The following is a 27,404-nucleotide window of genomic DNA, read 5'->3' on the forward strand; positions in this document are numbered from 1 at the left end:
GATTTTTAGTGCTTTTTCAAAAATCTCAAATACGGCATGTTAGATTTTTCAAAAACGTGAACCATGTTTGCCTGACAGTGCAGCAAGTTTTAATCCAGAGTTTTATTAACATCGATATAATGGAACTCTTTCAAATTTATCAATGAAAAAGGCACTTAAACCCACGAAAAAGTGGCGTTACAAATTTATTATTAAAATGTTCAAATCAACGTCTATTGCAATCCAGCGGTGACGAATACATTGTGTTGTAATCGAGCGGGCTTTGGTATTTCGTATTTGCATGACGGAGGAATGCAGTACTGTCAATGGACCTCAATGATTAGAATACATAAGCATAATTTTTGAACCGTAAAATTGTCACGCAACTTTCTCTTCGGTTCAAAAGCCCCTCGAACATCAGACACTCCTTCCTTCTCGCAATGATGGCCTCCTACGCTGCTTACTGGATCTCTCGCCTCCTCTCATCATCGCAGCCGTCTCGTTCCCATACAGGGAGATTGATAGTGGGGGCTCCGGTGGGAATAAGAAACAATAGACCAATTTCGACATATTAAATTCAGCCTAACACAATAGACCTCAGCACGAGGCTCTGGGGAATAAACCCCACAAACTCTGTAGTTATTCCCCAGAGCCTCGTACTGAGGTCTATTGTTTAAGGCTGAATTCTAATATATCGAAATTGGTCTACTCTTAGCTACATACATTTGCATAAAGTTCAAATCTTAAAATGGTCCAAGACAACTATCAAAGTTAGCAAAACAACAGGAAACCCCTTACTCTTAGCCAAATTTTAGATTAACGTCCTACATTCCTTGACCTCCGCTCGCAATCTTTTCCGAACAGTAAACTACTACGAAATATTACATTTTGTTGTCCACGCTTTTGGAATGCATGTATAACTAAGTAGACAAAGCAAGGATGAGTTATTTGTCTCGTGAAGCAATATTACGGATAGTTTTCTAAATTGCGCATAACGCTGGTAAGGCTTAGCATTGCGACGAAAGTGATTACGCATAAATCTCTGTGACGAAATACTCTGAATGAAACTTTTCAATTAATACTTACCCCGCAAGGTCCTGTGACTGTGCCATTCAACCCTTCATAAAACCTTTCCAGTGGTTAACAAGACTGACCACGAACAAATTAGGGCAGCAAGATACAGTAATAATATCAATAACAATTTCTCGATTCTGATTGGCTGCTTGCACGGGCGGGGTTCACAATAGGACTGCCTAATGATGAAATGGAACTTTTACCGCAGCTAACTTTATTTTACAGCTAACAACAAACGATAATTAACGACCATTAATTGTTTACATTCCACATCAAATGTTGTCTTGCTGTTGTTTCTTGAACAATTAGTTTACTTCTGTCCTCCCGTACTCCAAAGGGACAAAAAAACGTAATCAACAACTGAAAACAAAAAAACTGAGAAAATAACAATGACTCCTAAACAAAGAAATAACAAACGTTATTCCATGCATACCCGTGCACAAAGACAGAGCTATTAAATTGAGATTTTTAATGACAATGAACCAAGGCCAAAACAGAGTGGATAAATTCTTACACTTTGAACGCTCAGTGGCGTTTCTTCCTGTTCATCACTTGCCATATACAGCTATCTTTCAAGAACTAATAATGCATTCTATTTACAACAATTCCACGAGTTTCACTGTTACATTAAAGAATCTACTGAATGAACCGTTCAGCAAATGCAGTAGAGCCAATGGTCCCGGCCGGACTAAGCCTGATCTCACAGGTTTCTCTACTACTTTGGTCACGCAGTTTTTATGGGCAATTTTAGCACTGACCAACTAGTCATCGACACAACATATAACGGCTTTAAACTGCACAAGAACTCAAAAGAAATGCAGAAAAGAAAAAAAGAGCAATGAACGGGCAAAACTGGAGAAGATTAAAATGGATTGCATTGGGCTAAAATTGAAAAACATCGGGCCGACGTTTTTCACCTGTATCTGAACTTGAATTAGTGTTATTTATAACGGTCTGAAATCATCCTCGTTTGTTTTGTGGCTGTGATTTGGCCAAAAGACTTATGCTCCTGCTCTGTCAATTTGAAGTTTAGATGTCGTATTTACCGAAAATAAACAGAATTACCTAAAATACGGTGACCCTTAAATGGCTGTTAAACGATTAATCTAGTTGCCATGTATTTCATGATTTAAATTTCTATAAGATAGGAACACTGACAAAGAAGGAGTTTAGTTTTGAAATCCTTGTTACCCTTCGCGTTTGTCGAAATCTTCTATTTACAAAGCTTTTCTCTGCAATTAAGCAGCGGATTTTTGTGCATAGAAAAATTCGATGTACAGTATTAAATTAAGTATGAAAGACGTCGGGAGCGGTAAGTCCGATGACTAACTTCTTTAAATATCTTTTTGAGAGAACGAAGAACATTTCATTTCATTTCATTTCATTTACAACTATCTCCATTCAGTTCATAAAGGACGCTCATCTTGAAAAAGTATTGCATGTGACTTCATCGAGAGAACAGGCACAGGCAACACAAAAAGACGACATTATTGCAAATATTATAGAGTCCAAAATCCAATTAGATCAACACCGATAAATGTCCCTCTAGGGCCTCTCCCTCGTATGGAGACTGTCCCGAGAGGTTTTCTTCTTTAAACGCCGGAATTCGAAGTCTAAGATTTATCTCGCGCGACTGGTCAGGCAGACACATAGTCACGTGACTACCAATAACGTAAACGTGTCTGGACGTGGGTTCCCAATCAGCAGTGAATGTAGCGATACTCCTGCCTTTTTGAAGATCCCACGCGTAGAAGTGGTTTCGATGAAACGTATACGCTACTACGTTGCTTGAGATGAGTATCTTGTGCGCGGGCTCGCTTCTGTGCTTGTGTAGTATTTGCCCCGTAAGAACGTTAACTACAAGCAAAGTTCCGTCTCGATGGGACGTGACAGCGAGTGGCTGCAATTCCGTGGATAAACCTGAAGCAACGACTTCTTTCATTTTCAAGGTGTGCAAAAGCTTTGCGGGATTTCTGACATCCCAAATAAGAGCAGTGTGATCGTCAGCTGAGCAGAGAAGATACCTACCTTTATCGTCGAGGGAAGCTGCACGCAGTGTAAGCTGCTTCCCTTTTACCTTCAGTAGCTGATGCTCGTCTGTGTCTGTATCCAGCACGATGAGCGGGAGAGACTTGTTCGGCTTCTTCATCCTCTGCACCAGGGAACACACTATGACGTCACCACTGTTACTGAGCATGGCATCCGCCAGGCGAAACTTTCTGCCAAAGCCACGTTGTTGAACGAGCCGCCCTGTAGAAACATCCCAAGTCTCCAGCTGTCGTTGAACTCTCGAAAAGGCCAGAAAATGCGCCTCCTTCACGAAGCCCATGGCCCAGGAATGACCAGCGTTACCATCCATCCACCGTAACACGCTGCCGTCTTTGAGGTCCACAAAGGCAAAGGCGAACTCTTTGCGTTCTTCGATGTAAATCTTTGCCACTGCTTGTGTAGAATTCAGCATTCTAACCTCGTTAACTCCAATATCTGAGTATCGCAGGCGTCGAACAACTTTTGACAAAGGTACATCCCATACCGAAAGCGTCTGCCCGTCGGAGCCCATCGATGTTGTTACAAGGTGGCGGCCATCAACGCCAGGATAGACACCGCTAATCTTCTCGTTGGCGAACAGATCGCTTTCTGCGCAAGTCTCCTCTTTGGGCGGATATTTGTAAATGCGAAGAATCTTGTCAAAACAAACAGCCAACACCTGTCTACCATCTCTTGTAAAAAGATTGGCACAATCGACTCGACTTCCCAAGAGACGGCTCTTCGGTGTTTTTTGTACCTCGCCGCTTTGCAAATTTGTGACAAGAACGAACGCGTCGTTATAACTGATAGCTTTTGTCCCATCTTGGGTTAGCTGGAGACGATGTAAACCAAAGTAAGCTTCGTATTCAGGAATGTTCTTGACCAAAACTCTGGTGTTCAAATCGTAAAGAAAGACGCTTTTGCGGGAGGCTGGGAGAACAACAATTTGGTTCAAGGCAGATATTCTGACTTCTTTAACTTTCTCGCCAACATCAATCATCGTTAATTCCTCGCAAGTTGAAACATCCAGAACGTGAAGGCCTTGCCCGTGTAGACTGTACACCAAGAACTTTCCTTTCGCGTCCATAGTTCTGGCAGTTTCACGATCTAACTGTCCAAGAGCCAGTGCATGCAACAAGTTTCCGTCTGCAGTGTTCCAGATCTTAAGACCCGTGTCAGTCAGAGCTGCGACTACGTCTTCGTTGCTACCAAAGGAGACTGAGTAGTGGAAATTGTAAAACGCTTCGCTGAGGGCGTCGTAAGTTTGAAGAACTTGCCGTGTTTGTAAGTCTACAAGAAAGACTGTTTTAGACCCGGCTAACAGAAGCCTGTCTTTGTGATGTTCACTTGATCTAAGGAACCACTTGAAAGCTCTTTCGTTCTCCCAACGAAACATAACACGGCGGATCAAGTTTCCAGTACGGACATCAAGAACTTTAATCTCGACGCCATCTTTGGTTGGATAACCGACAAAAACTGTCTTTCCATCGCAACTGAATTCGCAAACTACATTCTGATCACCAACCTCGGTGGATGACATCAAGGAACCTCCAGGCGAAGTGAGACACTGGTAACTGGGAACGAAACAAGGCACACTAGAGTTGTAGGCGTCTTTCACAAGCTTGCCGACAGATGGATGTCGTCCGTTGTCTTTAAAGCTCTGTAACCTTCCAATAAGCTGAGGGGCCAACTGTCGTGGATCTTTCATTAAAGCCATTGATGATAACCGCATGAATTTTTCAACAATTTCGATTTCATCGTCGTCTCCGTACCAATTGCGCGCTGCAGAAAAATCCTCCAATACAACATCTAAAGAGGTTGCTCTGAGTTTCGCGAGTAAGAATTCAAAGTTGCAAAGTGCCTCTTTCTTGAGCGGTTCCAGCTGGATGGATTTCAACAGGTGGTGAGGCAGTTCGTTCAACTTTCGGAAGTTGAAAACGTTTCGCTCCTCGTTTGTTTCGTACATGAGAGGCTGTTTGGCCACAAGTCTGTCCATGTAGATTGTCTCGTTGTCCTTGTTGACAAACGGTTTCTTGTTTCCGTCAGCCCAAGTTCCAAGAAAATACTCGCTCATGTTGTAGTGAATGATTTCACCCTGCTTGCCTTCGAGATAGCGATCCCTCGCCACCTGAGAGATGAAAACAACAACAACGTATATCATTTTAATATAAGCGATATATAACAAAGGAAAAAAACCATGTGATCGCGGAGCACTAGAGATGACCATCGCATAATTAGCCATTAATTCAGGAGATAGCGCGGGGAAGTGCTTTGGAACCTGAATGGCTGAGAATAATGTTTCGTTCTGATTGGTCCTCTGATGATTTAGCTGTCAGTTATTGTCAAATTCTGGAAAGTAGTCACAAACTCACCTCAATAAATTGTCTGTGATACCAGTATACCACAGGTAACCCATTTGCACCACGCTGAATCAGATAATCCCCGATGTCAGCATGAATCCGGAACCACAGGGTAGGCAACATCCTCCTTATGGGAGGAGTCCAAAACTGATAGACGTCATTCAACACAGTGTCATCTAGAGACAGAAGATCCTCCAGCTCTGGCTCTGTCACGCCCGTCTTGGATGCCGTGATGTAGCCGAGTGCGTGACTCACCAGGATTTTACCATGCAATCTTTCAAGGCGGTCAAACAAAGCACTGATGATTTCTTTGATAGTGGATTCCACTCGCGTTTCGCTGATTGGCGTGTACGACTTCCACCGGCAAGCTTCGTCGAAAGCCAACTTTAAGTACAGCGGTAACTGGCAATTCTGGAACGCGCGGAGGATAACATCCTTCTGTGGTTGCTGAAGTGCACGATTTGTTGACTTGAGCCAGCTGCTTAAGATCAGATCAGCCTCTGAAGTCGCCATCTGAGGAACTTCCAGGAAACACTTCTCGGGAAACATGGTCTTAACAAAGCACGAACAAACAAAAAACGTTTCAAAATTCAAACAATTCTATTTGTTGCTTTCACGGCAGGGATATTAACGTGTAGTTGATAACAGGCTACCAAGGCAACAATTGATTCTGCCATTTATGTAGACATAAATGGCGACTTATATCAATGCCTTTTAAGCCACGTTTACCTTCGATCAGTGACAGACAATCTCTAGAGTTGGTGGAGGAGGGATAATGATGCAAGCAGAGAGGTACGACAGAGGAGGGGGGAGGGGCTTGTTAGGAAGGAGTCAGGAAGCGTACTCAGGAAAGAGGGTGGGGATTAGGTAGTAGTGTTACGGTGAACATTAGACAGGGAGGGCCAAGACAGCATGAAGAAGGACGGTGAAGAAGGAGACGACCAAGGCCGGGTGGTCGTGCTGGAGTGTAGCGAAAGCAACATTATAACGAGAATGGTATGTCTGTTGAGCTTAGCCACATAAATCCTCCTAAGTTAGAAGGATCGGTGACCCACGAAGATCGTGAACTTGCCACTAAATATCTCACCGTTTTAAACACATTAGCTTTTGAAATGTCTAATTATTGCAACACCTCCTGTAAACGGGTATTTCTGAATCGAACTCACCTTTAAGTTAGGAAAAGTTTCAAATTCCTCTCCTGGCAGTGTAGACATGATGACCGACACATTTTCAGGTAAATTTCGAGGCCACCACTCCAGCCGTCTTCCACCATCCTCTGTAGACAGTTGATCAAGCGAGTCTAGAATGAGCACAACCCGCATTTCAGCACAAGCCTTTTCAAGGCACGTTGGAAAGAACTCTGATAACGACTTCATGTCCTTCAAGCAAATAATTACGTCCGTTAGTGAGTGTAGAGGGAAGCGTTAGGTGAAGATCTACCGCGGAGATTGGTGATGAAATCGTAAAAATTACAAAATTCAATTTTCCAAATCACGTTGTGAGAAATGTGTGGAGGAGAGATAAGGTAAAGGGTAATTTTCATGAAGACTTTAAAAAATAATACACAGTAGCTAAATACGATACATTAATGCAAAAGAGGATGTGGAATCTCCGTAGAACAGTCACTCATAACTGAAAAGGAAAAAATTGTGATGGCCATGCTCCTGGGCCCCGGAGCACTGAGCTCAAAGAAAAAATAATCAGTAATGTGTGAAGGTAAAGGGGTAATGTGTGAAGGGGAGCAGGTTATCTAAGTTATCTAAGCAATTAAGAATCGTCTGAGCAGTAATCTTAGGAAGAGACATCACAATACAAAGTTTGCGAAGGTGCTTTACTCACATCCGGGATATTAGCAGTGTTCTGTCCCGTTAATTTGCACAGCTGTTGACAGATGCTTCGTAGCAGAAGCCTGGCACTAGACGAGTTTGGAGACGTTCCAAGAAACCTAAACACAGCAAAGCAGTTCTGATTTTCCAGCCAACGTTTCACGTCTTTGGCCATCTTTGCCAAGATGGAAGTCTTGCCGCAACCCGATTCACCATAAATCACAACAACTCTCTCCCCATTGCTGTTTATGAAACCGTCGCGAATTGTCCCCAAAAAGTCTTCCCTTCCGTAAAATGACTTACACTTTCGCAGACAAAAAGATGCGTGATCCAAAACTTCTTTCGTTAACGGGTCATTGATCTGCAGCGTATCACTCTCTTCCATTCCTTCCTGGATCATTCCACAAAGAGTTAAGTAAAACCTGTTGCATAGGTTTTCTATGTATTCTTTATGCTCCCGAGTAGAGACTGGGTCGACACCGTTGTCGGTCCATGAGATGTCGTACTGAATGACATTGTTGCTAGGCAACACTTGAGGTATCTCCTCGTCTTGTAACGAGTTTAAAAGCTCTTGCGCGGTCTCGTCAATATTTGAAGCATCCTGTGTTTTATCGATAAATTTGGACGCCTTAGGTTTATGAGTGTTCTTTCTTAAATCCGTGATGACTCTTTTAAACCAAAAGCAGTGTTTTGTAGGTGACGGGGAATTGATAATGCCACGTCGAATTTCTTCTTCCGTCACTGAAGGAAACGAACAACAGTTTTAGCTCAACGAGTTTCTATTTTGCTAAGCTGAGAATTGATTTGTTTCAAAATTCATACAACCGGGAGTGACTTTTGTCGATCACGGCCAGGTTACTTTCTTTCAAGTTTTGCCCCTACTTAGTTCCAAGCATTAAGCTTAAATGCACAATGTGCAAAGTGAAAGATACCATTTTCTTCGATCGAAACATTTCAATAAAGAGAACTCACTTCTTATACAGTTACTCAGTGGAAAAGTGCCAGGTTGCAAAAACTAATTATGCTTGCTGACTCGAAAAAAAAAAAAAAAGAAAGAAACGGCTTAGCCTGACTGTACTCCCTTAATACACCAGCATGTGAACAGAACTCACGGAAAGGAACAGAGTGGAAAGGCCGCGATCGAAGGGAACCGTGGGAAAACTCGAGTAACTCCTGAACTACACCGCAAATTTCTATTGTTTTTGTTTGTTTCCATGTCTTTTGAAGTAGTTCTCCTGTCTGCTCCCAGGTTTACATAGAATACATGTTGCAAGGAGAAATACAATGTTAATCAGCCTTGAAAAATAAAGAGTTAACAATAAAGCGATTATACTGCCTCACCCGACATGTAGAACTTTCTTCTTTCGTCCTTCGTTAAAACCTTGTCCGCCGCGCGCCTCATTATAACATGAAGTCTTTCATACGCCGCCCACCACTTTCCTCTTGCCTCGTTCCTCAGTTCAAGGTCACGCAAGTCATTGTAGTGAGGCAGGCGTGACGAGATGGGTTGTAGGACGTAGACTGGTGGAACACTGTTGTCGTCCCGCCAATACCAGTGCTTCAAAAGATCACAGTCTTCAATGCTTTCCACTGCTTTCATAAGACGTTCAAATTCGCTGGCTGCAACACGAGGCTGAAGTGGACGATAACCGTATTTCTGTCCCATAAAAGTCTATAAACAAAATAAAGAAACATACTACTTGAAACGTGTGTGGATCACTATTTTTCATCTCTTCTTTAACTTAACTTGTCTTGCATGACAAAACAAATTCAGATTTCTATCTTGTATCAAAAATGGGACTGAATTTGTAGCCCTAACCTGTGTGCCAGACCTTAGGCTAAGTTTCCAGCCATGGGTGTTTCGGCGCGCCCACGATCCTCTCCACCGTGGAAGGAGAGGATCGCGGGCGCAGCAAAACAACCACGCTGGTTTTCATAGGTTTCTAGTTCATAGTTGGCAGAATTCGAGTTTGATCAATTTTCATCTTTATCACCTGATTATCATGCAAGTGGTACTTACTACAAAGTTAGGACCGGTTGACAGCTTTTGACAGGTGGTCAATTCTCTCATACATAACTCTGTCATCATATGATCATCTGTGGCTTCCTCCCTGATTCCCCACCTCATGTCCACCACTTGGAAATCATAGCCTCGCTCCTGGCAGAAAGACTTCAGTTTGGGATAAACCTGTTCCATAAGAGTGTTTCGCTCAACTGACGTGTCTGAAACAAACAATAGTTAAACAATTGGCCAGTGCCATCAAGGGTGACATTAGGTGCATACTGTATGTACAGGCGTCGTAACTGTCTGAACACACGGTCAAGGTAGGGTGATGGGAGGTCAGCAATGTAAGTATGAAACATGGCTCAAAGCTTGCACACTGCCAATACATAACTCCAGTATTCATCTTGGGGAGGGACTCCTACATTTACCTGATGGGAATGATCGTAGTATCTCTCCCAGGGAGTGGAAGGGAGGGAACTCCCATATAAAATTGATGGGAGTGCTTGTAGTAACTTTTAGGGGTTAAAAATGCGGTTTTAGTACCTCTTAGGGTGTTTAGCCTCAAAAGGTCCGCAGCGGGAGCTTTTGCAGTACCTTTTAGGGTGTTAAGCCAAAAAATATGACAGGAGATAATGTGTTATGTAAGAAGTGGTACATCTCAAGGGAGAAAAAAATTTCAAGCCATACACACAAAACAGAATCTTGGTACCTCTTAGGGGTTCTTTTCAAAATTAGCCCCATCATTTTTATATAGGAATCCCTCCCCCCTTCCCTGGGTATCTCTTAGTGATCAACATTTTGGTTCAGGTATTTAGTACTGCAAAAACACCACAGTAACCAGATGGCTTAGTATTTAATAGCTTTTTAAAATTGGAAAATGAATTCAAGCCACAACCAGAAAATGAGGTTTTGGCACCTTTAGGCTTTCACACTTCAGTACCTGTACGTCTCAACCTACAGGTGTTTACTTGAGGAATTATTAACCCAAATATTATTCTTAATTAAAATACCTGTAAATGTTGAGCTTGTAAAAATTCTCACAACTTTCACATTCTCTGGAATATCATCAGTGATATCCCCAATCAAAAGCTTTCTTGCTGGCAAACTGTACACTACAGGGTCTTTCTCAGGAATCCTACGTCCCATCTGCAAATCAACGGGCACCAGGTGGTCTTGTTTTGGCCCTTCATAACTTAGGTCTCTTGATGGCTCATTATCATCTGCCTCACTTGCCAATGAAGTCTCACTGTCACTTTCATCGAAATCATCTTCCTCTTCAACAATTTCATTATCAGCCAACCTTAATGTTTTGCTCAGAAATGGAGCAGGCTGTCACACAAAACAAAAAGAATGATTAATAGGTCTGCACTGTGTGCAGACAGATAGATATATTTTATCATGGCACAATATGATTTAACTGTGTTTAAATCTCTTGAACCATAACACATTCCTTGTATTATCATTTTCATTATTTCCATTATGCATCAGCATTTGTCATGTCTAACATCAAAATACTGCACAATTTTACTGGTGGAGGGACAGTTTGAGTGCCAAGTAAGACTTAATAACCCTCAATACAAGGTCAGGAGATTGACTAGAGTTCTATCTTACTACATATATTAAATAGCAGCAATACCAGACTGCTTGCAGTCTGTTTTTCTCTTGGAAATCAGGAAGAGAGACAAGGTGAGGGTTTTAAGACAAGAAGAGAATGGGTTGAGACAAAGGTTAGATAAGGGTGTGGCACACACCTCTCACTCAAGCCCTTCTTATCCATTCCAACCTTTTCACATTTGCAATCGCAGGAATAAACAAGGACCACAAGGACTGCACACCAAACCCAACCCATATGCAAACAGTATTATACTGGTTACCTGGTTTGGATGAATGGTATTGATGGTATTAGATTGAGATACTGAAGCTCCACATCCCATTGTACATTGAACAAGGTTAAATCACAGGGTCTGATGATTAAATGATAAGAAAGGTCATTCCGAAAGGCCGGGTCTATAAGGTTGCAAAAGTATGGAGGGGTAAGAAAGGACTTACTAAATTCCAACTGTATTTTTTTCTTGAAAATACCTGACAAAAAACATGAGGCACTACTTTCAAGAAATTCAGAAACAGAGGACCATAGCAGTTGGTGCACAGTAGTTATAATCCCTGGATATTAAAAATTAAAAAATCTAGAATCTCTGGAATGCTATTTCCATAATCTCACAGCATATAACAGACTCAAAAATGAACCTGAGGGGTTTTTCCCTAGTCCACTTCACTTCACTAAATTCTTTCTTTTATATTTCACAGCAAAAAGCTGTTGTCTTGCCTCCTGTTAAGTAAGACCTCATTATAAAATTGAATATAGCATTCTCTGGTAAAAATATTAAAAAAACATGAGCTTTTGACCGCCAGTCTACTGTCTTTGACAAAAAAAAAATTTAACTTTGCATTTTATCACAAATTTTTATTCGTCAAAGACAGTAGACTGCCTGTTGAAAGCTTATGTTTTTTCATAATTTTTACCAGAGAACGCTATATTCAATTTTATCATGATCAATCCTGCAGGGCTCAAAATAAGTGTCATCTGGTCATCCGGGACAAGTAGACTGTCCTACTGGGTAAGTGGCTTTTCATTCTCATATGCCCGATGGGCATCAGGCAAGTCATCTACCATCTAAAGCATTAAAAGAGCAAACTAAGACTTGCCCAGCACAAGCAAAATTTGAAAACTACTTGTCCCAAGGGCAAGCTGGAATTCAAGTTTTGTTCATTAAAAGAGCAAACTAAGACTTACCCAGGACAAGCAAAATTTGAGAACTACTTGTCCCAAGCACAAGCGGGAATTCAAGTTTTGTTCGATCCCTGTGCTGGCAACAGATCCATGATATTTTTCAGACCTCATTAATGTACTTGAGCTTGTTGTTATAATGCATTTCCTGTTTCCACTGTTTTTTTGACTTTTCTCAGAGACAGATCAGCCATGCATCTTTTTGTGCCAACATAGTGATCATTCATGAAACATGAAATTTCTATGTTGTTTTGATCATGCATGTCTTGTGTCTGCATTCAGCGTTTTTTTCCCCCTACAATTTTTGTACAATCCTACAATTTTGTACAATCAACAGAAACAGGAATCATGAAAAATATTGCGAATTAATGCTAACGAAGCTTGTGCTTCAAAGTCATAGATTAACTTGACAAATAGACAGAATAGTCAAGTGTTCGGTAAATTCAGTTTACCAAAGTTGCTTGGTAACGAATCCACAGAGATCAAGTGTCAATGGTCCATTTTAGCTGATAAGTTTACAGATCGATTGACCTCATTACTATTGAATCTGACCTCATGTTTTTCTCTCATCTTTAAATCACTTTAGCTGATAAGTTTAAAGAACGATTGACCTCATTACTATTGAATCTGACCTCACTTTTTTCTCGCACCTTTAAATTAATAGGCACGTTTTTACTGTTTTATTGCACAAAAATGAACTGAATAATTTACAAAGAAATTAATGCCGCCATTTTGTTTTCATTCATAGTCACGATCGATTCTCACTCTAATATAACTGAAGACCATTTCACAAGAGACTTAACGTTAATTAAATGAGTCCTTGAAATTGTTCATAGAAATCCATGATCTGGGAAAAAACTTCCGCCGGAGGTCGTCGTACACGAGCCATGAGCCAAACTTGTTGCAACAGTGAAATGCGAATAAGCTGAAACTTACCTGTAAGCATTGTTTGAGGTGTTTTCAAACTTTCTGACAGTCACACCGTGCAGTCACCACCGGTTAATGGTGTAATACAATATAAAAAAAGGTTTTCAAGTAAAATAGCCCCGATTCAACCAATTCGTTGTTCAAGATGTAGCGATATCATCCGACCGTTCGTACACAAATCCCGGGACAACTTTGGCGAGATTGCGTGACTCGAGGTCACAAGCAGTTGTTGCCCGCGTTCGACGCGCTCCTCCCCACTCCGTCCCCAGCACCCAGAAGGCACGAGGAATCGATTTCCAGGGTGTTCTGCCTTGGACCAAGTTTAAGGAATATTGCGCGAACACTTCAAGTAAAAACTACTTGAAACTAAGTCCACCCCCAAAAGTGTCCTCCAAATACAAATTAAATCGATTTAAACGCAAAATCTCTCCACCAATTAGTCAATTCCTAAAATTTCTCAGACTCTGAGGCCCTTTAAAAATAGGTCCGCAATGCGAACTTGTGTGGGATTTCAGTCAAATGAAAGTTGATGCTCTATGGATAAATCAGAGAAATTGTAGCTTTACAGTGGATATTTATACATTTTGTCGTGTTGTAGTGATGAACGTTGAGTAAAGATACCGTAGAGTCCTGACTGTAAGATTCCAGGTTGCAGATGAAAAAACTGTTACAGGAGAAACATGTTTGGACTTTAGTTTCCAGGAAATTCGCTCCCTAACGATTAGTTACACGGAACTCTTCACCGCGGTAAATGAACCTTTTACCAGTGAGTATGACGAATATTTCCGGAGGTAAATTTCCCGTAGTTAATACCCGTGGATACATCAAAAAGATCACATGCAGTGCCCTTGACATTTAATGTGGTCAGTTGCATTGGTGTTTTGATGTCTAAGGTATTACGAGCAAAACACGTTTCAATGTTTGTCATTAATATGTAACCGAAACGGAAAAATGTTTTCCTCCATGTGCCATTTTTGTTACCTTGGCAAAATCCCGTGTAACCGTTGTTTCACAACGTATACTAAAACCCAGCGAAAAAAACAACGACAACAAAAAGAGACAAAAAAAGACAAAAAACAAAAGTCAAGGGGGGTCGGGTTCATTGAAAGAGCCATTGAAGTAAACACATTTTGCAGGTTAGGCTTGTTTTTCGCAGCAGGGGCGAAAACAAATGACATCATCGAAAAGCAAGTGCACACGAGACGGTTTAGTTTTTGGTTGTGATTCTGGACCGTGCAATCAACAATAACGTGGCCTGTTTCGTCGGGATGCCAGATGACCTGCTACACAACTGGGACAGTTAATGTTCCCGAACACAACTTTTGAATCGCGTTGGCTTGGGGATGTTTACTGTGGGAACAGCTTTATTTCATTAGCTACATTTGTCCTGGGATTTGTCGATTAGTTCCAGCGGAGACAAATAGACTAGTTAGCCTTAGCTCTTACGCAAATGCTCCCCCCCCCCCCCACCCCCCTTCATGAAAAATTCAGTCTGTATCCGGTCGAAATTGTTCGGAAAAGTACTCTAAAGCCATAAGAGTAAGCCTGAACCAAGAAACGGCAATAGAAATGTTGTCTACTTTTATTCCTCAGCGGAAATATTAGAATCGGTCGCTGGTTGCATGGAGTTTATTTACGATAAATCAGCTCCGATTACAAATGTCAGCTAATATTCGTGCTTCCAGCTGAGAAAACTGTATGTAAATTATACTTTTTAGAAATTAGCTTTTGTGCTTAAACATGGCCAGTAAATGTGAAAATATTTAGCGTGAAGTTTGAAGGCAAACGAAAATATTTAGTCCTTTTAAACTTGTGAGTCTACGGAAACTGCACCGTCACGCAACGTATCAAGAAATCATGGTTTATCAGTCAAGAGGACCTCAACTTGCTAACCATAAATACACAGATACTGGGCTTTGTCATTATTTTATATCTGTCCGTAAAACTTCGGTTGTTGATATAAACATGCTGATTTTAGCAATAGACAGGAGTTGAAAGTAATGAAATCAATCAAGTGCAAATTTTATTCCGACAGTTGCAGACTGCGCGTCGCGATATGCACAATGTTTACTAGAATTCATTTTCCGCAGAAATTGTCGGGATTTTCAGCTGTTCAAAGGAATTTCAATGTGACATAGTTTAAATATGTAATCGCAGAAAGTTCTGTCCGAGAACTGGAACTTTGTATGATTGATTGATTGTTCCTTATTCATCCAAGAATTTTGCGCCATACACAGAAAGCAAATGTTTACCCACCTTACAATAAATGGCGCGTAAAAAATAAATACGGCAGCGAGTGTCTGAAAAACACTAAGACCTGAGACTTAAGACTCCCTCCGAATCTCAAAAACAAGTCAAAATTCGCCAAAAAAAACAACACCCAGTAAGAGTAATCACACATCTAATGGCCGCCGCTCAAAAACACTCAACCTTTTGCTGGTGGAACCCAGTCTTTGCTCTCGTTGACAAATAATCAAATAAATATCCCTGGCATTGACAAAGTGTGGGAAATCCCACTCAAAAATATGCCAAATAATATAAGTCCGACTAATTTAAAGCCCAAAATTTCTTCCGACGTTAAACTTACTCTTTTTGGAACAAAAATAAGCCCTAGCCTAGGGCCGGCTTACCCCAGGGGAAAATACGCAGGTAGGTCACGGAGTGAAATATCTTGATAAGGACATCCTTTGAGGGAGTTGACAAAAAAGGTATGAAGACAGTCATATCAGTAGTAACAGTTTTATTTACAAATTTAAACTAGATACAAATGACAAGGAGACTTGCTGCTATTTCAAACTGAGAAAAAGGAGCTAAAAGGGGCCTTTCAGATTACTTTCAAAGCCGTTGGACTTTATGGAGGTCTGGTTTTTGCATTAAGGTGGTCTTATACCTTCAGATACAAATTTTCTCCAAAACAAGACATTTTTTCGAAACATGAAGGTTCAACATCTCTGACTATTTGCAAAACACATTTTGAAACGATTTTCCTCTATATACCATGCGAAACCTGTTTGTTATGTTTGTAACCGCTGTTTGTTTTCTCTTTCTCCTTCTCTCTCAAAACGGCCAAATAGACGGATCATCAATATTTCAAACACGATATTTCCATTGGGTTTCAACCGAATGTTATCAAATTTTCATGATTGGTAAAGGACACAATTTTCTAGGTTGTCAACTCTAAAATTTGCAGTTTATGAAATATTTTTCCCGTTATTCAGTCAACATGGTTAATATGAGTCAATATTAATAAACTCTTTCCCATTTTCACAAGGACACTGTTTTCGGTGATTTTTTGTCTCGAACCATTGATTAGTACGTTATCGTGTTTATATATAATTAACACCTCATTCGTTAACTGTTGTGGTATGTGACTTGGAGAAGATCATTTTTGAAGTCAGAGTGCGAAGTTCTTTAAGTGGTACCAAAACTGTCCGACAGAAAATTATTTTTAAGGTTTGAGACCCCTCTAAAACTTTTTTGGGTCTAAGTTTTAGCCTCATTCGCTCCTGTAACTAATACAACTAAGTACGTGTACCGCTTGGAGGGGAGGGGTGCTCATTATCGGCTTTCTACGTTACGTGACAGTGATATCTTTATTGTAGTTAGCCTATTCGTGTTTGAGGTTCTTTATGCTGTAATTCAGTGATCGATCGTGATGGCCAGTATTGCGGACATTCAGTGGGCTACCTTCTGTTCCAACATTCTTTACCAATGGTCCGGTTTATGGACATTCTGGAAAGCGGACACACGCCAGGTTAGATACAAGTTTCGTGGTGTTCGATCGTTTATAGCCCTCGACGAAGCGAAGACGGTAATCAAGCATCAAAATCTGTTTGAAACAGAAGACGGCACGGAAAAACTGTCGCGCCCGGGACACGAAGGACCTTGGGAAATTTTCAAGAAAGATACCGATGAAAGTGGATTTTGCCATTCAGCTATTCCAGAAGCAAGAGCTGTACTTCATTCCAACGGCGGAGGTGTCTGGACAAGAATAAAAGATGTTGTTGTAAAGCCGCTTGCTGCCGAGATGTTCCTGTGTCGAGGGGATTTTCGATGCAGTGTGATTGTTTCGTACGACGAATCAAAGCAACTTCGCTCTTTCGGGACAATCCGAGAGAAGAAGTTGAACACGCAAGATGAAATGTGGTCATCAAGTGCAGTGCTACAAAATGGTCTTGTCCTTTCACACTTAGACGAGGATTTTACTGGCGTCGAGAAAACCTTCGACAAGAATCTTCAGCTGAGTGTTGTCTCGGAATGCAAGTGGAACAAAGAGTCTTGGCTTAATGGTTCACAGCATAATGGCGCTGAGGCAAACACCTTGTTCTTTCTTCCCGATAATATTTGTCTGTCTGCCCCGAGTAAACTATCAAGCAACTCGTTTAGCTTGCGATCCTGCGTATTGTTTCCGCTTGGAGAAGAAAAGGAATTACAAGAAGTGACCGTCACTTATTTCGATGGCTGCTTACACTCAGTAAGACAAGGACTTTATCACTAGGGTCTGTCGAACTGTGTGAGATGTTATTGACCTGAAGGAGTTTTGGTGCTGTGTAAGTGTATCTAAGAATATCTTTCCGTCTATTATGTTCATTGTTATGGTGGTAAATCGGTAAATGGAGGGCGTTCCACACACTATTGTCACGTGACGAAATATGAAACCCTTTACCTCACGTAACGGCGCGCGCAGTCACTATTTCACTCATCACACATCACAGGTATCACACATCACACATCACAGGTATCATACATATCATACATTTCATCACTCAAATATAAACGCTTCTTTACCGCTCTTTGGTCAGCAAAAGTAAATGGAGGTTTCCAGTTTTTTTTTTTTCCTGGAGAAATCATCTCAAGAGTAACTACACTTCAGCTGATATACCAGAAAGGCTATTTGTAAAGATGTAAGGCCTTGCATATCAAATGGTTCCTAGTAACATTTGCGCGCACGGTCCCTTGATTTTTAGCTGTAAGAAAAATGATGGACTTCAAGTATTCTAATATAATACTAGGGTTTATTGTTTCTTCTTTTTATTATTATTCATTTGTATAGAACATTTTTTATTTCATTTATGAAATACATTAGGTGGGCGACGCTTTTCAAGTACTCTAGATGGCTTTATCCCGCTGTTATAAGACATTCATAATATTTTAATTTACCTACAACTGAATCATTAAATTTTATTTTTCAGTAATGTTTTTTGTCGTATTCTGATTGTAAAATTACTATGGCAATGTTTTCCGAAAATACTACCCAATCTCTGCGTGATTTGTCTTTATGGCGCTTGTTAAAGAAGTCGTCGGAGGGGTGAGTGCGGCTCTGACAGTTGGGAATACATGTAACCACACGTGAATGTAAAATTTTCCTCCGTGAAAACTGACATGCCGGTGTACGTTAGAATAAAACATAATAAAATGAAAGTGTGCAGTCAGAATCCTGGCAAGCATTAAAGCTTCATCATCTGAGTTACGTGGCATATGACACGTTAATAAAGTCATTCATTAGTTTGTTCGTTCGTTTGTTTGTTCATTTATTAAAGACCCTGCATCACAATCAGAAATTGCCACCGAGAACAAAATATATCTCGTCACGGGTTACACCCCTTTTCTAAGTCGTATGAAAGTAGCTCGAAAGTCGCGAAACGAGCGTTAGCGAGTCATTTCTCTGCAAGTTAGACAGGTGTCCGTTTAGAAAGCCTGTGAACAGGTCTTGAGGTTGGGATGTATTAGCCAAGGACGGGAAAAAAACGGGCGAGGGCATTCTAGAACTACAATGTATCCCACAAATAAAATCCTTTTATTTTTTTTAGAGGACCCTCCTGAAAACTACCTCTAGGTGATTGGAGACCTCCTCTTAAAATATTAGTTTATTATTATTATTATTAAAGTCTTGCCGCTTTTAACTTATGGTGCCGAGTTCAATCCATGAGCCTAGCGCAGTCAAAAGTCTGCTGGATTACTTGATGGATAGAGTCCTCCTAAGTATGTGAGCAGTTCCAAGGAGGACGGTCTTCTGTAGCTCTGTTATTATTATTATTATTATTATTATTATTATTATTATTATTATTATTATTATTATTAAAGGAGTCTGTTCGCAAGATAGGACTATATCGGTGAGCAAGGCCGAAGAGGGGGAACTGGAAAAGAAAGCCGCGTATAGAGGATATAACCCCTCCCCCTTCTTCCTTTATCCCCTGCCTTTCTCCTCCCCCATCAGTTCAGTCTTCCGGCCCTCTTGGCCTCCTTTCTTTGCGGAAATGACTACCATTCTGTAGACTCGAGATACGAAGCATGTTCTTTGCAGAAATGACTACCATTTAGAGAGAGTTAATAGTATTCCTGGGGTTTTTTAAACCTCTGTGCACGCGCGCGAGATGAGAGGTTAAATAACAGGAGAGGATCAAAGGCGTGGTGAGGGTGACAGCCTCCGACTTAGATTAGTTTTGGCTGATAACCAAAGTAAACTGATCCATATTAGATGTGTTAAAAAAAACTGTAAGGAGAAAGAGAAATATTCTCGGCTCTTGATCAGCCTTGCATCTTTTCAAAGTTTGTTTAATTTAGATCAGTGATGACGTCATATTGTTTGCAATTTAAAATGGTAAAATACTGTATAAACAATATCTCTAGGAATATTTAATTTAGTTTGCTTTTTGCTAATTCGAGAGGTCCTTGCTTGTTCAACACAAAGCATTTCAGTATGGGCTTAAATTCTTAACGGACGTGCTAGATGGATAGCGCTAACCCGTTTTTGTTTGCTGTAGCATCAGAAAATAACTGGCCTCTAACCCTCAATAGAAATGCCCGACGGGGAGGAACAGGCACAAGATAGGAGTCTTCCAGCACTACTGGGGACTTTCCTTTTGTTTCTTTGTTTGCAATACCGAGTCTATACCGAAACAATGAGGAAAAAAAATAAATCATTTACAAGAATGGACAAATTTCTTTTTCTATTTAATTCTTGACCTTGAGAGGAAAAGTATTCAAAGCTGAGAGAATACTGAAACTAGTTATAGTAGTCGACAGATTCATCTTCATGCTTGTCGTTCTTCCCCGCGGTGACAGACAAAAACGAGGCGGCATTTTTTAGCTCTTTTTAAAAAGCCTTTACGGGATGACAAATGTGTTCTTATCTCTAAAAAGAATTACGCCATCAAACAGTAAAATAATAAAGGAAAGAAAATTACTATAAAAACACACTGCTCTGAATTGAAATAACAGTGTTGAAAAGCCATAGAAAATTTAATTAATCTAACAGAAAAGACAAGCTGGGAATACAATTAGTGATAGTAAATTGTAAAACAGATTCCAGTCTTGAAACATAACACGGCTTTTGACGACCCATATCTGAGATAAATGAGAGAAGGTGAAGTGACAGTAGTGGATGTTTATAAAGTTAAAGACTGCGCTCGGGATATTTCCGGTATTTTTTCTGCTCGCGTGCAGGGTCACCTGGCTAACATACGACAGGTATTTGCAAAAGAGAGAAAATGCTCCTGTTTCTTCATCTTTTGATGGTTGGCCTTCAAGTTTTTATTCCTCAGGTGTCCTGTGATTTTCAAAACGACAAAAGGCTTCTGGAGGAATATAACAGTAAGTTGTTTGTTTCATGTTTTCTTATCAGAGGAATGTTTCTGGATCTTGGCCTAAGGCCTAGATGTGAGCGTCAGATGTTGTTTAGTGGAAAATGTAAACACCGACCATAGACCTGAAATTGAGAGATTCTCCGAATAGATATCAAAAGAGCAAAACGAAAACATCAGCAGATAATTTAGAATTAACAACACTTATCCTTTGAACTACATGTGAACGGTTGAAAATGCATATATTTCCCATTGAACTGAAAAATCACTCGTAGAATAACTGTTATATGTCAGATCCACTCGATTACTACGTCGTTATGTACGAAAGCGTGTAAATATAAGTTTTCTATCAGATAAGAGAACATTTGCGAAAGGGGCGACAAAAAGTGGAATAAAGTACTTTTTTTCTCTTTTTTGTACGTGTATGTGTGCAACGGCTGGTTAGGTATCACTCAGTACTGGGCAGGTTATTTAAAAGAAAAGTTCGCTAATGAAATAATTAAACTAACCAGTAATTAATCAACAGAGTTTGTTTCTTTATAATGAGTATGAAGGCATAAGAACGCTTTTCCTGACCCTACTTCCCAAGGCTAGATTCTCTTTAGGAGTGAGTTTAATTTTGACATCAAGTTATCAGCTACTTCAGACTACCTCTACTACTTCAAAATTAAAATCAATAAAAAAAGAACTACCTAACACGGTATCAGACTGAAGTAATGGAGTGACATGACGAGACTTCAAGAACGTTCAAAAAATTCGTTATCGTGCTGCATCGATTCAAAGCATCCAGGATTAGTGAATGTTTGTAAAAGTACGACTTATCCAGTTTCTAATCGCTTTTCACCTTATCTCAGAGCATGGCGCATATTTTATTCGGCTTCCATGCGCTCCAACGCTTTATGTGTTTATTAACTTGCGTTTCTTTTTGTTAATTATTTTGTATGTCAATCTTTACATAACAATAACAAAACACTTTTATCTTCTAAAAGTCCGAAAGGTATAAGCCGACCACACATGAATGCGAAAAACAATAGAGTATTATCTTGTTTCTTCCAGCTTCGACCTTTCACCCATTTTGAAACAAAAATAAATTTCTTTTCCAGAATCCAGTATTCTCTTGAAGCTACTTGATACCTCTTACCGTGACCCTCAAAAAACGAAATGACAAGCTGTGTCTACTCTTCAAGTCTACTCACGCAAATGTCGTGCTCAATCACGAACCGGGCATAGCGGCCCGGGGGAACTTCTATAAAAAAGGACGGGGGGTGCTCGTCGTACCTTTTAGGGGTTAAGCGCTATTGGTACTTCTTATTGTGTTCAGCCTCAAAAGGTCCAAAGCGGGAGCTTTCGCAGTACTTTTTGGGGTATTGAGCCAAAAAGACATGTCAGGAGATGTTTAACAATCAACTGATGTTTAATTTTGTCTCGTTTATAATCGTCTTTATCGCTGTTAACATTATGAGGGTCAGTTAACTATTGTTTTAGAATTGCTACCTCTTAGGGGTGAAAAATATTTCAAGCAACGCCCACAAAATAGGATCTTGGTACCTTTTAGAGGTTCATTTCCAAATTTCCGACAAGCACCCCCGTCCTTTTTATATTGGAATCTCCCCACCCTCGGGCATAGTAGTCACAAAATGACTGACATTAAGTCCTGTTGGAACGGGTTTGGGAAACGGATTAAATCAGCTTACATCATTTTCAAATCGCTCACTTTTTATGAATATGCGATTAACAGAGAGGACTAAGGAGCTTCACAATTGCACAACAACTTCGCTTTCACTAACATAGATTCTTGCATGAGCGGAGGTTAACCTCGGTTAACATACTGACAGAAATTAAATAATTACCATTTGCAAGCATAATGTACTGAAATATCTTTCTCGACTCGATTTCAGTAAACTCGATATGATGCTATCGACAGAAATCGCGATCTCTTCTTGCATTTTTTCGTTTTGTTCATCGATCGATTCTGTTTTTTTCCTTCTGCTCTTAGATTAGTAGGTCCTGATAGCGTGCAAAATTGCAGTTTAACTTATATTATTTCACGGTTTCTCGTTGCCGCCCTAGAGAGACAAAATGTTCCGTTTATTAGAAGAATTAATTGTTCTTCCATGCAAAATCGAAATCATTTAAGTGTAAATTATCTACGACAAGCCAAATTATGAATTAGACAAACGGTGTCGTTATCAGCCACGGTAATCTCTGAAAATAGTCTTATCACGATGAGCGCAACTGCTACCGTAGTAAGGATTTCCTGATTAAAACGCCAGAACTAATGAACCTGCTAACTACACTGAATTAAAGGAAAAATTACACCAAATTAGTGAAAATGCTGTTAACAGTTAATCTTAGCACACAAAGACAGTCTTTATCCAGTGTGAAACTGTGCTTACCCTGGCGAAAGACAAGATTTCTCCTCCAGGAATAATCAAAGAACTTGAATTAAAACTTTAACGCTCCCAGTTAACGATTTTGGCAAAATGTTATTTTGATCATATTTTAGGATTGTAGCTCAGCGTCGTCTAAAACGCGCACTCATGGTTTTCAATTTTATTTTAGTTTTCAATTTTTTTTTTTTTTTTTTTTTTTTTTGCGCGGGAGTTTATGAGTGTTTAAAAGATTGAAGTCGAAATTGCGTGGTTAGACGAAAAGAAAACATGGTTACAAGTTTGCACGTTTCTCGTCAAGCTAGTGTCCCTTAAATTCAATTAGTAAATTAGATCAATTAGATCTCTGAAATTTAGACTGCGATGACAGAAATCATGTTTTATGAAAAAAATTTCGCATCGGATTTCCTCACAAACCATGCCCTCTTTTTTACACCCCTCTGCCCTTGCAGTTTCCACAGCTTTTCATAATTGGTGACAAAGCTACAAACTGTTCCCTTTGTGTCCTTCAGTGAACTAGAATCGACTTGACTCTTAATAAGTAGAGACCAGGCTCCAATACAACAGCCTTTTTTCCCTCAATGCTCACCAAACGCGCAACAAAATCGTCTGCGGCAAATGCTCACCCTAATTTCTAAAATAGCATTTTCTTGTTGAAGAGTTTCAGCATATTCCACCGGCAATGACCACAAGCAACAGACTTCAGATGCACTTCTTCACTCAAACTGACAGCTCTCGCTTGAAAAGACAGCTACGCGGTTATTACGACATCATTTACATCATCGACTCCTCAAGTTCAATCAGCCATGCAGAGTTCCGTAAGGGAATCAAGGCCATTCAAATGCTGATTGACAAGGGAGCACCGGAAACTCTGCATGCAGCTATCACAGTAGCCACTCATGCGCAGCCCGCTTTTACTTTCACTTCTGGTGAAAAGGCCAATGAAAAACTGGAGGAGCTGCAAAGAACAGGAGGAAAAACAAACATGCAAGAGGCCTTGGAGAGAAGCTTACAGATGTTTCAAAATCCCGGCACAGGAGCCCGCGTGGGAAGCTATAGGCGTGTTCTTATTGTCACCGATGGTCAATCGAACATAAAACGGGAAAGAACACTATGGAAAGCGATGGATCTGAAACTCAATGGAGCCGAGATCTTTGTGATCGGAATAGGAGAATATGTGGATGGAATTGACGAGTTGGCACAACTTGCTACCACGTTAGATGCACATTTATACCGAGCCGGGGACATGCAAGGACTTGTTGAAATCGTTAAACTCATCACCCCCGTGAGTTACAGACGGGACTGGGCAGCGGAGATCATGAGACTGAGGCAGGCATTCATTCTGGGACGATTTTAGGTACAGCTACTAACTCAGTGTATAGCTGGTGCTTGTTTCAATCTCATTCAATCATTTAATTTAGCTGAATGATTGGTTGGGTGGTTGGTTGGGCGCTCGCATTCGTTTGCTTGTTTGATATGGTTGAAGAAGCTATAAATTAAAGTACAGAAAGGTCAAAACTAAGCCAATAAGAGTATTATTGGCTTTTTTGCTGTCGATTGTTAAAAAGTTCAGTGCAACTTGCTTGAAGTTTAACATACCTAGTGGCAGGCAAGTGTTTATCAATTCATTTAGCAGGATCTATGAGCTCGACAGTTCTACTAACTATTAAAACACCTAGATAATATCTAGGGATCTCGTTAGTAAATGGTGTCTAATTTCGCATTCTAGTAAAGTTAAAACAAAGAAGGGAAAAACAGTGAACACTTCAGCAGTCATTTTATTGGTAGCCCCTATGATTCAAAATTTCTGAAATGTTTATACCACTAGTATAACATTTTTCTGCCAAAGGGGGCATATTAAATGTCAACGTGTAGCTAGCAGCGTTGATTGTAATTTACTAGCAAGCAAGCTCAGAATACGTTACCATGTCAATTTAAACATGAGCGATAAGGGAAAACTTTTACAAGCAGTAGTACTACAGGTTCTACTGTCTTCTGGCTTCTATTCGTTCCAATTCGTGGCTCCTCTTTGAGTGTACTTTGCGCACGATCCTTCCTAGAATTAGTATTTTAATAGTTTGTTCTTTTTTTAACTGAAACCTCAAGTGACTTTCGAAAGTTAATTACTGCACAAAGGGATTGTATCTTTTACCAAGTTTAAATTTTGAAACATTTGCAAAATAGAAGTTACTTTAAGCAGCGTTCCCTGTTTACTTAATTTAATTTACTATTAATTAATTCCATGTTCTACAGAGTATTCACGGAAAAATACACAGTTTTATTCGAGGGCACATAAATTTGTATCACATTCGCATATGACGAATCCATAAGGTTTTCAAAAGACCCTTAGTGTTCATGTAATAACGGTGTAATACTCCTTTTAAATTCTTTGGAGAATTACAGTTTTCCTAAGGGACCTTCCTCCTCTTTGCCCTCTTCCGAGGATTCTCCGAAGGTTTCTTCGATCCACGTCTTTTGTCCAACATCAGGGATAAGCTTAATGACCTCATGCAGTCCTCTCATATTCAGCACTCGGTACATGTGAGCATCGGTGGAACTTGCCATTTGCACCATTTCTTTGATCCCTTCTAAATACTCTCCCACTGCGATCACAAATACTTCAACCCCCATTACCAATTTCAATTGCTCAGCGCTGGGAATAGTCTCAGCCCTCTTTATGTTGGATTGACCGTCTGTAACAAGTAGGATTCTGCGAAAACTTCCCTGACGAGCGCCATACTGCCCCTCAACAAACATCCTTTGACAAAGTTTGAGCGCGGCCTGCGTGTTCGTTTTCCCGCCAGAACGCTTTAGCGCGCGAAATTTTCCAGCTGCGTTGAAGCTCGAAGTGAAGTCAAACTCAATTTTGGCACGGTTCGCGTAGGTTATGGCTGCATAGTTCGTGTCGTTTCGGGATTTCTCGACAAGATTTCGTAAAGCACCCAGTCCTTTTGTAAATTCCCCACTACTGACAGAACTCGAAGAATCGACAACGAGAATTACGTCGAAAAAAGTTCCAAGGATTTGGCGTTTATGGATTCTTCTTGTTCCACCACTGAAGAAGTTCTTGTAGAGCTTCTTGGCTGTTTCAATGGCGGGTGGAATTTTTTGAAACCCTGATGATGTAGAGAAAGAACATAATCAGACCTGGGGTTTAATTTTGTAGTTCGATCCTCAAAGTTGAAGATCAACTTGGCATATTGTAAATAAATTAACTCTAAACTGTAAAAGCTATAAAGTTGAGGTTAAAACCGAGACCTTTGGCGAAGAAATGGATCTAAAGCTTTTCAGGGTCAAGTGTCAAAATTAAAAATGTGTTAAAAAAAAGTGTTCAAATGTTGCGGCTCATGCGCTTAATTGCACCTAGCTAGTTCACAAGCATGCCACTTAAACTGAAAGGAACAAATATATCAACCTGGCGGGAGGCAGACCGGTTGGCTATATAAAGATATTTCCTCTTGGCGGAAAATGTTCCTAATCATTCCATCGGCATGGCTTCTAATGCGTAAAAACGTTGTTATTACTTCTTAGACTTTCTTGGTGCTAGATATCAATAGAGATCCTATTTCCATTTCATCCAACACAAAGTTCAAGTAGCTTTCCGGCTTACTTTAACTGTCAGTATTGTTTTCCGCTGTTGGTCATGACCACACGATATGAAGTAAACAGAACTAAGAAAACTCGTTCACATTCGATCGATTTGTAATGGACCTCCAGTGCGACTGGGTTGCGTTGTGTCTAAATGCACAACAATTCGATTTGTCAGTCTATGGTAAGACAACATTTTAAGAGATACTTTACTAATTGGCAAGTATCACTGATAGTCTACTGATAGAGCATACAGCAGAAAAACAAAACATTTGTCGGTTAAGAAAGATGGTCATTTGACCTCACGCTCGATCTGCGTCCTCTAGCGTAGAAAATTCTCTACGATGCCGGATGGGACTTGCAACTGTGTGGAAGATTTAGCTTACTTACTTTCGTAATAGTTTTCTTCGCCAGTGTCCTTATTTCCCAACGACAAATTGAATCCGCAAGTGACGAAAACAAAGATGGCAAATGCTGTCAAATGCACCATCGTGAACTGAGATAACTGAAGTATTGTGTTTAACCAGATCATTTGATATGGAGTATATATTCCTTGCTTCCCTTTCAAAAGGATACTGTGTCAAGCATGTCATACGGGTGGCACTCAACGGTTCCATACCTCGCGCGTTTGCGTGAATAAGTCACGTGACTCACGCAAGTTTGCCGCTGGGCTTCGATGTCACTGTTTTTTCAACCCATTCTCTAGTTTATTATTTATTTACGTTTCTTTCTTTTCTTACAGTGATGAGTAAAGATATCGATTTGAACAGAGACGAACAAGTTACCAAATATAAGAGAAAAGCAGAATAAATTTTTCGTCCCAGATTAAAGGATTTTCTTATGTTGCCAGAGTCTG

The 27,404-nt window shown here is 40.3% G+C and overlaps 3 protein-coding genes across 4 annotated transcripts in view; 1 reads left to right on the forward strand and 2 right to left on the reverse strand.

Moving 5' to 3' along the window:
• Window positions 1-94: 94 nt before the first annotated feature.
• On the reverse strand, window positions 95-13,444 carry LOC145478783 (NACHT domain- and WD repeat-containing protein 1-like). Of its 2 annotated transcripts, XM_081456933.1 has the most exons (9): window positions 12,997-13,444; window positions 11,147-11,236; window positions 10,283-10,601; window positions 9,288-9,490; window positions 8,609-8,939; window positions 7,281-8,008; window positions 6,608-6,820; window positions 5,454-5,993; window positions 95-5,209 (listed from the first exon to the last, which is right to left on the reverse strand). In XM_081456933.1, the coding sequence occupies exons 2-9, from the start codon at window positions 11,204-11,206 to the stop codon at window positions 2,573-2,575; spliced, it is 5,031 nt and encodes a 1,676-aa protein (XP_081313059.1). In that variant the 5' UTR covers window positions 11,207-11,236; window positions 12,997-13,444; the 3' UTR covers window positions 95-2,572. The 2 variants fall into 2 exon arrangements, with proteins under 2 accessions (XP_081313059.1, XP_081313058.1); XM_081456932.1 differs by lacking the exon at window positions 12,997-13,444 and having other exon boundaries at window positions 11,147-11,581.
• Window positions 13,445-20,223: 6,779 nt separating this feature from the next.
• LOC145478838 (collagen alpha-1(XXII) chain-like) lies at window positions 20,224-24,324 on the forward strand. The gene is made up of 2 exons (XM_081457019.1): window positions 20,224-20,580; window positions 23,620-24,324. Exons 1-2 carry the CDS (start codon window positions 20,478-20,480, stop codon window positions 24,315-24,317), a joined length of 801 nt encoding a protein of 266 aa, XP_081313145.1. The 5' UTR covers window positions 20,224-20,477; the 3' UTR covers window positions 24,318-24,324.
• A 1,018-nt stretch (window positions 24,325-25,342) lies between these two features.
• LOC145478853 (integrin alpha-X-like) overlaps window positions 25,343-27,404 on the reverse strand; it is a 2,453-nt gene continuing 391 nt past the window's right edge. Inside the window, exons 2-3 of the mRNA XM_081457036.1 lie at window positions 26,939-27,385; window positions 25,343-26,076 (exon numbers count right to left, since the gene is read on the reverse strand). Of these exons, the coding sequence (XP_081313162.1) occupies window positions 25,358-26,076; window positions 26,939-27,080 (861 nt within the window). The 5' untranslated portion in view covers window positions 27,081-27,385 and the 3' untranslated portion in view covers window positions 25,343-25,357. The remainder of the gene's footprint in view (window positions 26,077-26,938; window positions 27,386-27,404) is intronic.

Source organism: Orbicella franksi, chromosome 2, assembly GCF_964199315.1.
Source record: "Orbicella franksi chromosome 2, jaOrbFran1.1, whole genome shotgun sequence".
Taxonomy (NCBI): Eukaryota; Metazoa; Cnidaria; class Anthozoa; order Scleractinia; family Merulinidae; genus Orbicella; species Orbicella franksi.